At 44.2% G+C, this 13,892-nt stretch overlaps 1 protein-coding gene across 1 annotated transcript in view; it reads right to left on the bottom strand.

The window, feature by feature from the left end:
* VASH2 (vasohibin 2) overlaps positions 1 to 13,892 on the bottom strand; it is a 152,989-nt gene that overhangs the window by 77,467 nt on the left and 61,630 nt on the right. Inside the window, exon 3 of the mRNA XM_077485754.1 lies at positions 11,504 to 11,592. Coding sequence (XP_077341880.1) covers positions 11,504 to 11,592 — 89 coding nt within the window. The remainder of the gene's footprint in view (positions 1 to 11,503; positions 11,593 to 13,892) is intronic.

The raw sequence follows: 13,892 nt of genomic DNA, 5'->3' as shown, positions 1-13,892 counted from the left end.
GCTGAACTTCGAAGTCCCCCCGGCTCTCCCGTCCCACCAGGAGACCCGAGCGTCCAGCTCTTATAGACCCCAGATCTCTCCATAAACCGTACCTGTCACATGCCTATTGCTGTCACAAGGACATTTACATTCCTTGGGACAGCACTAAAAGAGATAAAAATAAAATAAAGCAACCGTGTAAAAAAAAAAATAATTAAAGGAAAATGTAAAGTCCCCTGTTGCCCTGTGCTCATGCACAAAGGGTACACACGCATCAGTCCCGCACACACGCTAACAGAGACCATCCCACATGTCATGTATCACCGCGATCGTCAGATCACGTGCAGGAATTCTAGCAGTAAACCTCCTCCGTAAATCCAAAGTGGTGCCATGTAAAGGCTTTTAAAATGTCGTCTATGGATAGTAAAATGTAGGTCGTTTGTTGCCCTTGCACAGGCGTGCGCAATTTTAAACACATGTTTGGCATCTATTTACTCGGTGTAACATCATCTTTATATTTTACAAAAAAATTGGGTTATGTATTGTGCTTTTTTGCATTAAAATTTAAAAAAGGTTTTTTTTTTAATTGCTGCACAAATAATGTCTGACATAAAAAAAATTGCAAAACCCACTAATTTATTCTCTAGGGCCTCTGCTTTAAAAAAATATATAATGTTTGGGGGTTCAAAGTCATTTTTTTCAGCAAAAAATACTGATTGGTCTATAAATGGACCTCCTATCAGTAAGGGCTCATACACACAGGATGTTTTAAAAACGCAAGCGCAAATGCCAGTTTTTTTCACATTTAACTGTGTTTTTACATTAGAAATATTTCACGTTTTCCTGCGTTTTTTGGCATTAGCGTATTCTGGGCGGTTTTCATTAAAAACACTCTTTATATTGTAAAAAACGCCTAAAAACTTTTTGACAGCTCATTTTTACTGCTCCTGGAAGCACATGCTGTCGTTTTTTTCTACTGCCTCTAAACGCTTATGCCTCCAAACGCCTCTGACAGTTTATGTGTGCATGGACACATAGTCTAACATGGAGGGGCTTTTAGAGGCAGTTAAAAAAAAAAATCAAACGCCCCTAACAGCAGCTGTAAAAACGTCCTGTGTGCATGAGCCCTAAATAATGCAAATTCCTAAAGACAGATCCTGAGCTTGTACAGAGACTTCGCACATACAATGCTTTATTCACAAAGTGTGCACACACAAAAGATAAGGATTCTTATTTTCAAAAAACGTATTATCAGATGAGTCCAATGAGATTTGAAAAGTCACATGGCTGAAATTAAGATCATCATCCTTGTGTTTAAACTTTCTGAATTGGGCCTATTGTCTGGAAAGTGAATGAAGATAGTACAGACAGACCTACAATCCAAGAGGGCTGAAGACAAGGGGCGACATAGAATTCTGAATACCCAGAAGTACACAAACTTCCCGAGACTCCTTGCTCACATCCAGAACTTTACTTCCATAGAAAAGAAAAAAGAGGAAACTCCACACCGCATATGGGGGAGAGGAATCACAGATGAAAATAGCTGCACAATATATAACATGTCACCGACTAGTCCATCATAGACCAATATATCCCTTACTAATAATGTTCCTGGGCTCACCGCTTACTCCATTTATAAATCCCCTTACCCCTAATAGTGTCCCAAGGCTACCTCTTCCTAAGGCATTGCCTTATATGCACATTCTACCATACACCCAGGCCATGACCATTAGTGATGGACGAACTTCCGACGGGACGTTTCGCGAAAGCGAAATGCGAACGGACCCAAACGTTCGCGAAACCGAACGTTCGCCGCGGGCCCCATTGACTTCAATGGGAGGCGAACTTTGCAAACCTTCATGTCGAATTTGCGGCCACGTGGTAATTATTAGGGGGTAAAACGTAGTCCCACCATCTGGACAATGACATAATACATGTATGAGGTGAATTTGGGATCGATAACTACAAGCATTTTTATTTTATTTGGGAAATTGTTCTAACAATTCAGGACTATGGAGCTAATGAAGGCAATGGAGGAGAGGGAAGGTCAGGGACCAGGGTAGGCAAAGAAGAGGGTGCAGGAGATGATCACCAGCAGCGTGACATACCGGAATGACACATGCACCGTGATAGAGGCATCTGACAGCAGCACCGTAATACAGAGCACTGACAGCAGCACCGTGACATACAGCGCTGACAGCAGCACCGTGACATACAGCGCTGACAGCAGCACCGTGACATACAGCGCTGACAGCAGCACCGTGACATACAGCGCTGACAGCAGCACCGTGACATACAGCGCTGACAGCAGCACCGTGACATACAGCGCTGACAGCAGCACCGTGACATACAGCGCTGACAGCAGCACCGTGACATACAGCGCTGACAGCAGCACCGTGACATACAGCGCTGACAGCAGCACCGTAAGCAGCCCCAGGAGGAAGTCAGCACAGCACAGGGATGGTGTGATCCCCTCATAATAAGAACCCCCAGGAGGAAGTCAGCACAGCACAGGGATAGTGTGATCCCTTCATAATAAGAACCCCCAGGAGGAAGTCAGCACAGCACAGGGATATCATAAGCAGCCCCAGTAGAAATATGACACCGCTCAACCTCTTCAAAGAGGAGGGTAGGGGCATATAGTACGGTGTGCTTTTTTGGGTCAAGGAAGTGAGCAGACTGTACGTCAGTCCCTATACCGCTGAAGGACTGCTGCAGTATAGGGCAGCGGTCAGCAGTGGTGCACGTCAACCCTATCTATTGTGGACCTATAGCGGTCCTTACAGAACAGCAGACTGTACCGCACTCAAGCCTATGTACCGTAGCACCCTATACCAAGTTACCAGTCCTTATAAGAACTTTTGTGGACCAAGCAGGTTGTGTATTAGTGTTTAGCAGACTGTACGTCAGTCCCTATACCGCTGAAGGACTGCTGCAGTATAGGGCAGCGGTCAGCAGTGGTGCACGTCAACCCTATCTATTGTGGACCGATAGCGGTCCTTACAGAACAGCAGACTGTACCGCACTCAAGCCTATGTACCGTAGCACCCTATACCAAGTTACCAGTCCTTATAAGAACTTTTGTGGACCAAGCAGGTTGTGTATTAGTGTTTAGCAGACTGTACGTCAGTCCCTATACCGCTGAAGGACTGCTGCAGTATAGGGCAGCGGTCAGCAGTGGTGCACGTCAACCCTATCTATTGTGGACCGATAGCGGTCCTTACAGAACAGCAGACTGTACCGCACTCAAGCCTATGTACCGTAGCACCCTATACCAAGTTACCAGTCCTTATAAGAACTTTTGTGGACCAAGCAGGTTGTGTATTAGTGTTTAGCAGACTGTACGTCAGTCCCTATACCGCTGAAGGACTGCTGCAGTATAGGGCAGCGGTCAGCAGTGGTGCACGTCAACCCTATCTATTGTGGACCGATAGCGGTCCTTACAGAACAGCAGACTGTACCGCACTCAAGCCTATGTACCGTAGCACCCTATACCAAGTTACCAGTCCTTATAAGAACTTTTGTGGACCAAGCAGGTTGTGTATTAGTGTTTAGCAGACTGTACGTCAGTCCCTATACCGCTGAAGGACTGCTGCAGTATAGGGCAGCGGTCAGCAGTGGTGCACGTCAACCCTATCTATTGTGGACCGATAGCGGTCCTTACAGAACAGCAGACTGTACCGCACTCAAGCCTATGTACCGTAGCACCCTATACCAAGTTACCAGTCCTTATAAGAACTTTTGTGGACCAAGCAGGTTGTGTATTAGTGTTTAGCAGACTGTACGTCAGTCCCTATACCGCTGAAGGACTGCTGCAGTATAGGGCAGCGGTCAGCAGTGGTGCACGTCAACCCTATCTATTGTGGACCTATAGCGGTCCTTACAGAACAGCAGACTGTACCGCACTCAAGCCTATGTACCGTAGCACCCTATACCAAGTTACCAGTCCTTATAAGAACTTTTGTGGACCAAGCAGGTTGTGTATTAGTGTTTAGCAGACTGTACGTCAGTCCCTATACCGCTGAAGGACTGCTGCAGTATAGGGCAGCGGTCAGCAGTGGTGCACGTCAACCCTATCTATTGTGGACCGATAGCGGTCCTTACAGAACAGCAGACTGTACCGCACTCAAGCCTATGTACCGTAGCACCCTATACCAAGTTACCAGTCCTTATAAGAACTTTTGTGGACCAAGCAGGTTGTGTATTAGTGTTTAGCAGACTGTACGTCAGTCCCTATACCGCTGAAGGACTGCTGCAGTATAGGGCAGCGGTCAGCAGTGGTGCACGTCAACCCTATCTATTGTGGACCGATAGCGGTCCTTACAGAACAGCAGACTGTACCGCACTCAAGCCTATGTACCGTAGCACCCTATACCAAGTTACCAGTCCTTATAAGAACTTTTGTGGACCAAGCAGGTTGTGTATTAGTGTTTAGCAGACTGTACGTCAGTCCCTATACCGCTGAAGGACTGCTGCAGTATAGGGCAGCGGTCAGCAGTGGTGCACGTCAACCCTATCTATTGTGGACCGATAGCGGTCCTTACAGAACAGCAGACTGTACCGCACTCAAGCCTATGTACCGTAGCACCCTATACCAAGTTACCAGTCCTTATAAGAACTTTTGTGGACCAAGCAGGTTGTGTATTAGTGTTTAGCAGACTGTACGTCAGTCCCTATACCGCTGAAGGACTGCTGCAGTATAGGGCAGCGGTCAGCAGTGGTGCACGTCAACCCTATCTATTGTGGACCGATAGCGGTCCTTACAGAACAGCAGACTGTACCGCACTCAAGCCTATGTACCGTAGCACCCTATACCAAGTTACCAGTCCTTATAAGAACTTTTGTGGACCAAGCAGGTTGTGTATTAGTGTTTAGCAGACTGTACGTCAGTCCCTATACCGCTGAAGGACTGCTGCAGTATAGGGCAGCGGTCAGCAGTGGTGCACGTCAACCCTATCTATTGTGGACCGATAGCGGTCCTTACAGAACAGCAGACTGTACCGCACTCAAGCCTATGTACCGTAGCACCCTATACCAAGTTACCAGTCCTTATAAGAACTTTTGTGGAACAAGCAGGTTGTGTGTTAGTGATTAGCAGACTGTACGTCAGTCCCTATACCGCTGAAGGACTGCTGCAGTATAGGGCAGCGGTCAGCAGTGGTGCACGTCAACCCTATCTATTGTGGACCGATAGCGGTCCTTACAGAACAGCAGACTGTACCGCACTCAAGCCTATGTACCGTAGCACCCTATACCAAGTTACCAGTCCTTATAAGAACTTTTGTGGACCAAGCAGGTTGTGTATTAGTGTTTAGCAGACTGTACGTCAGTCCCTATACCGCTGAAGGACTGCTGCAGTATAGGGCAGCGGTCAGCAGTGGTGCACGTCAACCCTATCTATTGTGGACCGATAGCGGTCCTTACAGAACAGCAGACTGTACCGCACTCAAGCCTATGTACCGTAGCACCCTATACCAAGTTACCAGTCCTTATAAGAACTTTTGTGGACCAAGCAGGTTGTGTATTAGTGTTTAGCAGACTGTACGTCAGTCCCTATACCGCTGAAGGACTGCTGCAGTATAGGGCAGCGGTCAGCAGTGGTGCACGTCAACCCTATCTATTGTGGACCTATAGCGGTCCTTACAGAACAGCAGACTGTACCGCACTCAAGCCTATGTACCGTAGCACCCTATACCAAGTTACCAGTCCTTATAAGAACTTTTGTGGACCAAGCAGGTTGTGTATTAGTGTTTAGCAGACTGTACGTCAGTCCCTATACCGCTGAAGGACTGCTGCAGTATAGGGCAGCGGTCAGCAGTGGTGCACGTCAACCCTATCTATTGTGGACCGATAGCGGTCCTTACAGAACAGCAGACTGTACCGCACTCAAGCCTATGTACCGTAGCACCCTATACCAAGTTACCAGTCCTTATAAGAACTTTTGTGGACCAAGCAGGTTGTGTATTAGTGTTTAGCAGACTGTACGTCAGTCCCTATACCGCTGAAGGACTGCTGCAGTATAGGGCAGCGGTCAGCAGTGGTGCACGTCAACCCTATCTATTGTGGACCGATAGCGGTCCTTACAGAACAGCAGACTGTACCGCACTCAAGCCTATGTACCGTAGCACCCTATACCAAGTTACCAGTCCTTATAAGAACTTTTGTGGACCAAGCAGGTTGTGTATTAGTGTTTAGCAGACTGTACGTCAGTCCCTATACCGCTGAAGGACTGCTGCAGTATAGGGCAGCGGTCAGCAGTGGTGCACGTCAACCCTATCTATTGTGGACCGATAGCGGTCCTTACAGAACAGCAGACTGTACCGCACTCAAGCCTATGTACCGTAGCACCCTATACCAAGTTACCAGTCCTTATAAGAACTTTTGTGGACCAAGCAGGTTGTGTATTAGTGTTTAGCAGACTGTACGTCAGTCCCTATACCGCTGAAGGACTGCTGCAGTATAGGGCAGCGGTCAGCAGTGGTGCACGTCAACCCTATCTATTGTGGACCGATAGCGGTCCTTACAGAACAGCAGACTGTACCGCACTCAAGCCTATGTACCGTAGCACCCTATACCAAGTTACCAGTCCTTATAAGAACTTTTGTGGAACAAGCAGGTTGTGTGTTAGTGATTAGCAGACTGTACGTCAGTCCCTATACCGCTGAAGGACTGCTGCAGTATAGGGCAGCGGTCAGCAGTGGTGCACGTCAACCCTATCTATTGTGGACCGATAGCGGTCCTTACAGAACAGCAGACTGTACCGCACTCAAGCCTATGTACCGTAGCACCCTATACCAAGTTACCAGTCCTTATAAGAACTTTTGTGGAACAAGTGAGTTGTGAATGTTTAGCAGACTGCAGCAGAAGGGCAGCAGTCAAGTATAATATCCTTTCTATATTTGGAAGAAAGAATATTATACATGTACAAGCCTATTACTGTACCACTGATACCAGTCCTGAAAAGAACCTTTGTGGAACTAATAATAACAGCAAGTCTTTAAAATTACCCTCACTGCCTGACAACACTGCTTCCTTCCTGTCCCTATACAAATTGGCAAAAAAAGAGAACGATTAGTGGTTACTGGAACAGCTCTTTTGTGGACCTTGATAGTAACAGCTAATGATGATGATGATGATGATGATGATGAAAGACTAATCTGGCTGTCCCTGTAGCATACACCGTCCTTTCCCTTTCTCTAAACTAACAAAAGACACTCAGGCTGCTGCAAGAATCAGCAGCACAGCAAACCTATCAACACCTAACACCTATACCAGTCCTGAAAAGAACTTTTGTGTACCAAATAGCTAGTGGTTTATCTCTCCCTACTCCACACAGGAACCTGTCCCTATCGTAACAGAAGAAAGAATGTAAAATGGCCACCGGATCGGGTGTATTTATAGGTTAGGGGGAATGTCCAAGTGTCCATGTGCTGTCATGTCTCAATTGGCTGTCCTGTATCACATGATAAACGTGTCACCAAAGGTTAAAGTTCTTGTATACATTAAACACGTAAGTCCGCCGCGGCGAACGACGGAAAAAGGCGTTCGAACGTGCGGACCGCGAATGTCGGAAATTCGCCGCGAAACGACCGCCGGGCGAAACGTTCGTCCATCACTAATGACCATGGCCCAATTACATGGACAGCACTAAAAAAGACTTGCAAGTGATAGATAAAAAATATTATTATTATACAGGATTTATATAGCGCCAACAGTTTGCGCAGTGCTTTACAACATGAAGGCAGACAGTACAGTTACAATACAAATCAATACAGGAGGAATCAGAGGGGCTTTCTCATTAGAGCTTTTAAATGATTATATATATATATATATATATATATATATATATATATATATATATATATATATATATATATATATATATATATTAGAGCTGCACAATTAATAGTTAAAAATAATTGCGATCTCGATTCAACCCACCTGACAATCTCTATTGCAGAATTGACAAAAGAAACATCTGGGCAGTCTGCCAAGTTTTTTAAAATGAAACATTGTAACTTTTATTTCTTAGATCAAAGGGAAACTTCTGTGTAAAGTAAAAAATCCAGGCAGTCTGCCAAGATTAACCACTTAAAGTCTAAATCTTTTTCTGACACTCAATATTTTCTCAATATATTATATATTCTCAATATTAGACAGATAGATAAGACAGATAATAGATATATAGATACATAGATAGATAGACAGACAGATAAGACATTAGATAGATATGACAGTCAGATAACAGATAGACAGATAGACAGATCAGACAGATAATAGATAGGACAGACAGACAGACAGATAGATGTAGAAGAGAAAAATAATACTAGTGAAGAATGAGAGAAAGATGAGAATGGATGAAATAAAAGAAATAAATACAAAAAACAAAGATTGTGTTCTTTCTTGTGCGCTCCCTGAACACATTTCTGGGCAGTTCTAAGGAAACATTCTGGTCTCCAGAAAGGCGATGGCGTACATGAAACAGCTGCGAGCCGCCTCCTGCGAGTTGGCGTTTCTGCCCGAATAGCTCACTTCTGAACTCTCCCCGCCAAACCCAATTACACGGCACATTGTGATAGAAAGCCTTCTCGGGCACGGTTCTGGCACTGGAGCAGAGATGACCCGGGTGATTAATGAGGTCATACAGACCACAAACTGCCAAGTGGAACAGGGAGAGGAGCGCACCCGTCTCTATAAGAAACTAAGATACAGATAAAAAGAATCAGCTGGCAGACATCACACACTTTAATATATCGCAGGACTGCCAGTCGCTGGGTCTTATTTAAAGAAGCACCAAATATAAAATTATAATCGTATCGAGGATTTAGAGGCTTATCAGTGCAGAAAATAAGTGATTGTAAAAGGAAACATTTTTATTTAAGAAAACTAAATAAAAACAAACATGTTATACGTACCTGTTCTGTGCAGTGGTTTTGCACAGAGAATCCTGATCCCCTACTTCTTGGGTTTCCCGCCAGCGCTCTGTGCCCCTCCCTCTTGCCGAGTGCCCCCATAGCAAGCCGTTTGCTATGGGGGCACTCATGCGTGCTCGCTCCCGAGCCGGCTCTCTGCGTCCATAAGACACAAATCGGGTGGCTCAACCCTGCCCCCCGCTTCTACCTCACTGGCTGTCATTGACCTGATTATCACTTTAGGTTTCATGCTTCATCCTGCCTTTACAGTAAGAACAATGATGTCATTCCAGCTCATCTACAGCTGTTACTATAAATCACTAGAAGACATACAAAGTTAACACATATTGCCTTAAGTGGATCCCACCACCCCCACCCCAACCCTTCGAATCAAACACACAAAGCCTTGTGTATGAAAACCTCCAGTCTTATGACTGTGACATCCGGCTCTGCACACATGTATGACATGTGCTACAACAGTCCATGAAATTCTAGCTAACTAAACAAGACAGCAAACAACTGATACCTAGTCTATGCATGTCTCAGAAAAGAGCTAATACAATTAAAAGAGCACATGGTTTAAATATACTCATCTAAACTCCTATTCTATCCATGCACTATTATGATTCCTCTGTTGTGCAAAATACCCAACAGGGTGAAACAGCTTTCTCTGTAATGCCGTGTACACACGATCGGAATTTCAGCCAGTAAAAGACCAATGAGAGCTTTTCATCGGAAAATGCGACCGTGTGTATGATCCATTGGAAATTTAGCAGGCCGAAATTCCCGCCAGGAAAAATTTGAGAGCATGTGAAATTCCGATCGTGTGTATGCAATTTCGAAAAACTCACGCATGCTCAGATTCAACTACGAGACGGAAGTTATAGGCTACTAGGTATTGAAGTTCCTTTTTCTATTCCCGCTGTATGCGTTGTACATCACCGCATTCTTGACGGTCGAAATTTGGTGTGACCATGTGTATGCAAGACAGCTTGAGCGAAATCCCGTCAGAATTCCATCGGGAAAACCATCAGAGCTTTTTCCTACCAAAATTCCGATCGTGTGTATGTGGCATTAGTGTAAAGCTGGCCATTCAGCACGGACTGGACAAGAGTCGAACCATGTATGGGCATGCTGAAAGTACCCAAATTGATCGATCAATCAACTAGGGTACAACCAGCCTGTCAGATTTTACATGCGATTATTGCTAGCAGCTATTATAACCACTAGCAGTAATCACGATTTTCTCTTGGCAGGGATTGGTCCCCCTGCCCCCCGCTGGCAGCACACAATGGCTCTATGGGAAGGATTTCATCAACACTCTCTGCATTGATGGGGCAATCAAGCGATTTTCTTTTCTGCAACCACAGGTTGTTCCATCTCTGGCCAGATTTAAAGTGGGAATAAATGCCCGTGCACGATTTATACCTAGAAGTAAGCCTATAATAAGGCTTACCTATAGGTACAGTAAATATATTCTAAACTTGCACTATTTAGGAAATACTTACTGTACATGCAGCTGGTGACATCACCACTGCATGCACTCTGAAGGAACATCCACTCACACAGCCAGAGTCCGCGAACCTGGAAGGAAGACCGGGTGAAGATGGAGGTGCCTTCAGCTGTGACAGCACGCTGCTGGAAGGTTTCGTTTTCAGGTAAGTTTTACATAATGTGCTAGTATGCGATACTCAGCCCTGACCACCGTGGTCAGAGTGCGCCCCTCCATCATATGAGGCTCTGCTCTCAGCTCTCCTCTCTCCCCCTCCTTCCTGTCTGTCAGCTCCCTCTCTGTGTCTGTCTCCACCCCGCCCCCTCACTATTATTGAAAAAAAAACAAAGAAAAAACTAAAATTGTCACTGCCAGACCCTCTATTAAAGGCTGGCATACCAAACTATGGAAGTCCTTTGTAAAAACATTATAAATACCTCTTTAGAGCTGTCTTCAGGCTGGTCACATGACTCTCGACCGTTTTACAGCTCCGATACATTGCCTCTGCAGAAGGTCACGTGATCTCCCCAGCTGACCTCAGAGGGAGATCTCAGTCCCTCCTGCAGAATCAATGTATCGGAGCTGTAAAGCGGCCGCGAGTCATGTAACCGGCTGAAAGACAGCTCTAAAGAGGTATTTATAACACTTGTTTTTACAAAGGACTTACATAGCGTGGTATGCTAGTCTCTAATAGAGGGGCTGGCAGTGACAATTTTTTTTTCAATAATAGCAAGGGGGCGGGGTGGAGACAGACAACACTTTAGGAAATATACAACTAAATTACATTAGTAGTGTTTAAACCAGATCTTCACTTAAAAGTGACAGTATCGTTAACCTGCAGACAGTAGCGTATTTGTAGTTGACGACTTTTAATTATTATTATTTTTTTTTAACTGCAGTTCCTCTTTAAAACCACAAAAACTATACAAAAATATTTTCTGGCTGTTCATAGCGGTCTCAGCTGCCAACAACAGACCCCAGACAGGGCACCTCCCTTCCTAACACCAAAGTGCCCACCTTCCCGACCCTTCCATTTAGTAGAACGCAGTCTGATATGAAACACTGGAAGTATTGGAACGTTCTTCCACCGCTCAGTCACATTGTATAACATAAAGGATACTGCAATGTCTTCATGTATTTCTGTACTGCTTGCAGCCAGTCTGGGATGGTCATCGAAGCCTTGTAGTTTGGCACGGATGGTACTGTGGGCTGGAACGAAAAAATAAAAAGTATGAAGACACTTTACAGAACAGGGGAACACGTGCACACATTTATTTTTAGCTAACAAGACCCATGTGTTTCCACATGGAAATGACATTTCCTTGTATAATGACTGTTATCTTCCAATCTTTGCAGGATTTCCTAGTTAGAAAGAGTTTAATAGATAATTTCCTCAACACGCCACAACAACAGATGTCTGACCAAATGGGCTTGTCTTGTTTTTGCTGGTGAACATTGTGATAATACATGAGGAATGGGGCATGTTAAAGGGTCGGTCCACCTACAACTTGTATATTCCTTTTTAATAGAAGCTGGAGGGTGAAGCCACCAGAAAATTTCTTTCATCTCCCAGGGATCCTATGGATGAGATCTCTGGTGAGTTCTTAGCCCTTGTACACACGGTCGGACATTCTGACAACCAAATCCGTTGGATTTTGTCCGACTGATTTTGTCCGAAACTGTTGCATACACACGGTCGGACAAAGTTGTTGGAAAATCCGATTGTACATAACGTGATGACGTTATTTCGTTACGATGGGACTACGTTCAGGCTAGTAGCCAATAGCTTTGGTCTTGGAATTTGATCTGAGCATGCGTGGCACTTTGTCCGTCGGAGTAGGCTACACAAGTTGGAAAACTTGGTCCGTCGGATACTCCGACGGAAACAGTCTGATGGAGACCACACACAGTAGGATTATCCGACAAAACGGTCCGATAGGACACATTCCGTCGGAATCTCCGACCGTGTGTACAAGGGCTTAGGCCTCCATTCACACCTGAGAACTTTGTTGCGAGAGTCAAAAAGCAGAAAAATGCCTAATGCCATGTGCATACGACCGGACTTTGTGGCAAAAAAGGTCAGAAGGAATCATTTAAATCGGTCGGATATTCTGATCGTGTGTTTGGCTTCCACTGACTTTTTAAAAAAAAAAAAAAATTCTGACGGATCTAGAAATAGGAATTGATTCCGTCTGAAAGATTTAAAACATGATCTATCAGGAAAACCGTTCGTCTGTATGCTATTTTGACGGACCAAAAATTATGCAAGGGCAGCTATTGAACGTTCTTTTCTAGTCCAATCGTACGTCATCGCGTTCTAAACGAACGGACTTTGGTGTGATTGTGTGTAGGCAAGTCTGTTTCAGCGGAACTCCGTCGGAACTCCATTGGAAAGGCTGTCAGAGTTATTCTGATGGAAAGCCCGGTCATGTGTACGCGGCATAAGATGTAGAATTCTTTCATTTTGAATGGTCTATTCACACCTGAGCGTTGTGTCCCATGTCAAGCCAAAAAAGTACATGAGCTTCTTTGGGGCAGAATCACACATTACTGGCTCCTTGGACTAGAACTGGATCTCTTAAAAAAAAAAAAGTCCATTTAAAAATCTAGGAGGCCAAAAATTAGTGATTATGTTCTTCTACTATAATCGCCATCAAACACGCAAAGAAATGTCCAAATTGTTTGAGTATGTTCAGGCTATAGTGTGAACTGGGACTAGTCTCCACAGCTGCTGAAACCATTAGGAGGGGTTACTTTTCTGCTTGATGAGAATTTTTTATATTTTGGAAAATATGGTCGTGTTCACACCTGAGCTTTGCATTTTTTAGCATGTTTTTATGCGTGTTTTTGTACAGCGTTTTTAAAGCGTTTTTTTGAAGCTCCGCTATTTTTTTTTATTCGCCAGTAGAGAAAAATATCACCAGTCATCACTTGTTGCTATGTTTTTAAGCTTTTTCATCCACTTTTTTATATTACTTATTATTATTTTTTTTTTGTTAGGGTTAGGCGGTTAGGGTTGGGTGTTAGGGCTAGGGTTAGAGTCAGGATTGAGGTTAAATAATAAAAAATAAATAAAAAAAGATAAAATTAATTATTTAACCTCAACCTTGACTCTAACCCTAGCCCTAACACCCAACCCTAACAAAAAAATAATAATAATAATAATAATTCATGAATAAACTCCTAACCCAAACAAAATAATAATAATAAAAAAAAGATAAATGAATGATTTTGTTAGGGTTAGGAGTTTATTCATGAATTTTTTTTTTGTTAGGGTTAAGGGTTGGGATGAGCGTTTTTTTTTGTTTTTCTTTTTAAATAGTGACAGTTAGCCTAGCGAGGGGGGGGGGGGGGTAGAAGATCCCTCTGCTAGCTGTCAGAGCGGGGGCCAGTCAGTTCGTAACATATTACATGGTACATTCAGGACAAACTTGGTCAATGCTTTTTTATAGGGAAAAAAATGCTTAAAAAATATATAAAAAATAAAAAAGCACCAATCTCCCCAAACT

Source organism: Lithobates pipiens, unplaced genomic scaffold, assembly GCF_037356315.1.
Source record: "Lithobates pipiens isolate NorthernLeopardFrog02 unplaced genomic scaffold, aLitPip1_a1.2 Scaffold_18, whole genome shotgun sequence".
Lineage (NCBI taxonomy): Eukaryota > Metazoa > Chordata > Amphibia > Anura > Ranidae > Lithobates > Lithobates pipiens.
The sequence above is the reverse complement of the archived record's forward strand: the minus strand, read 5'-3'. Positions and strand labels throughout refer to the sequence as shown.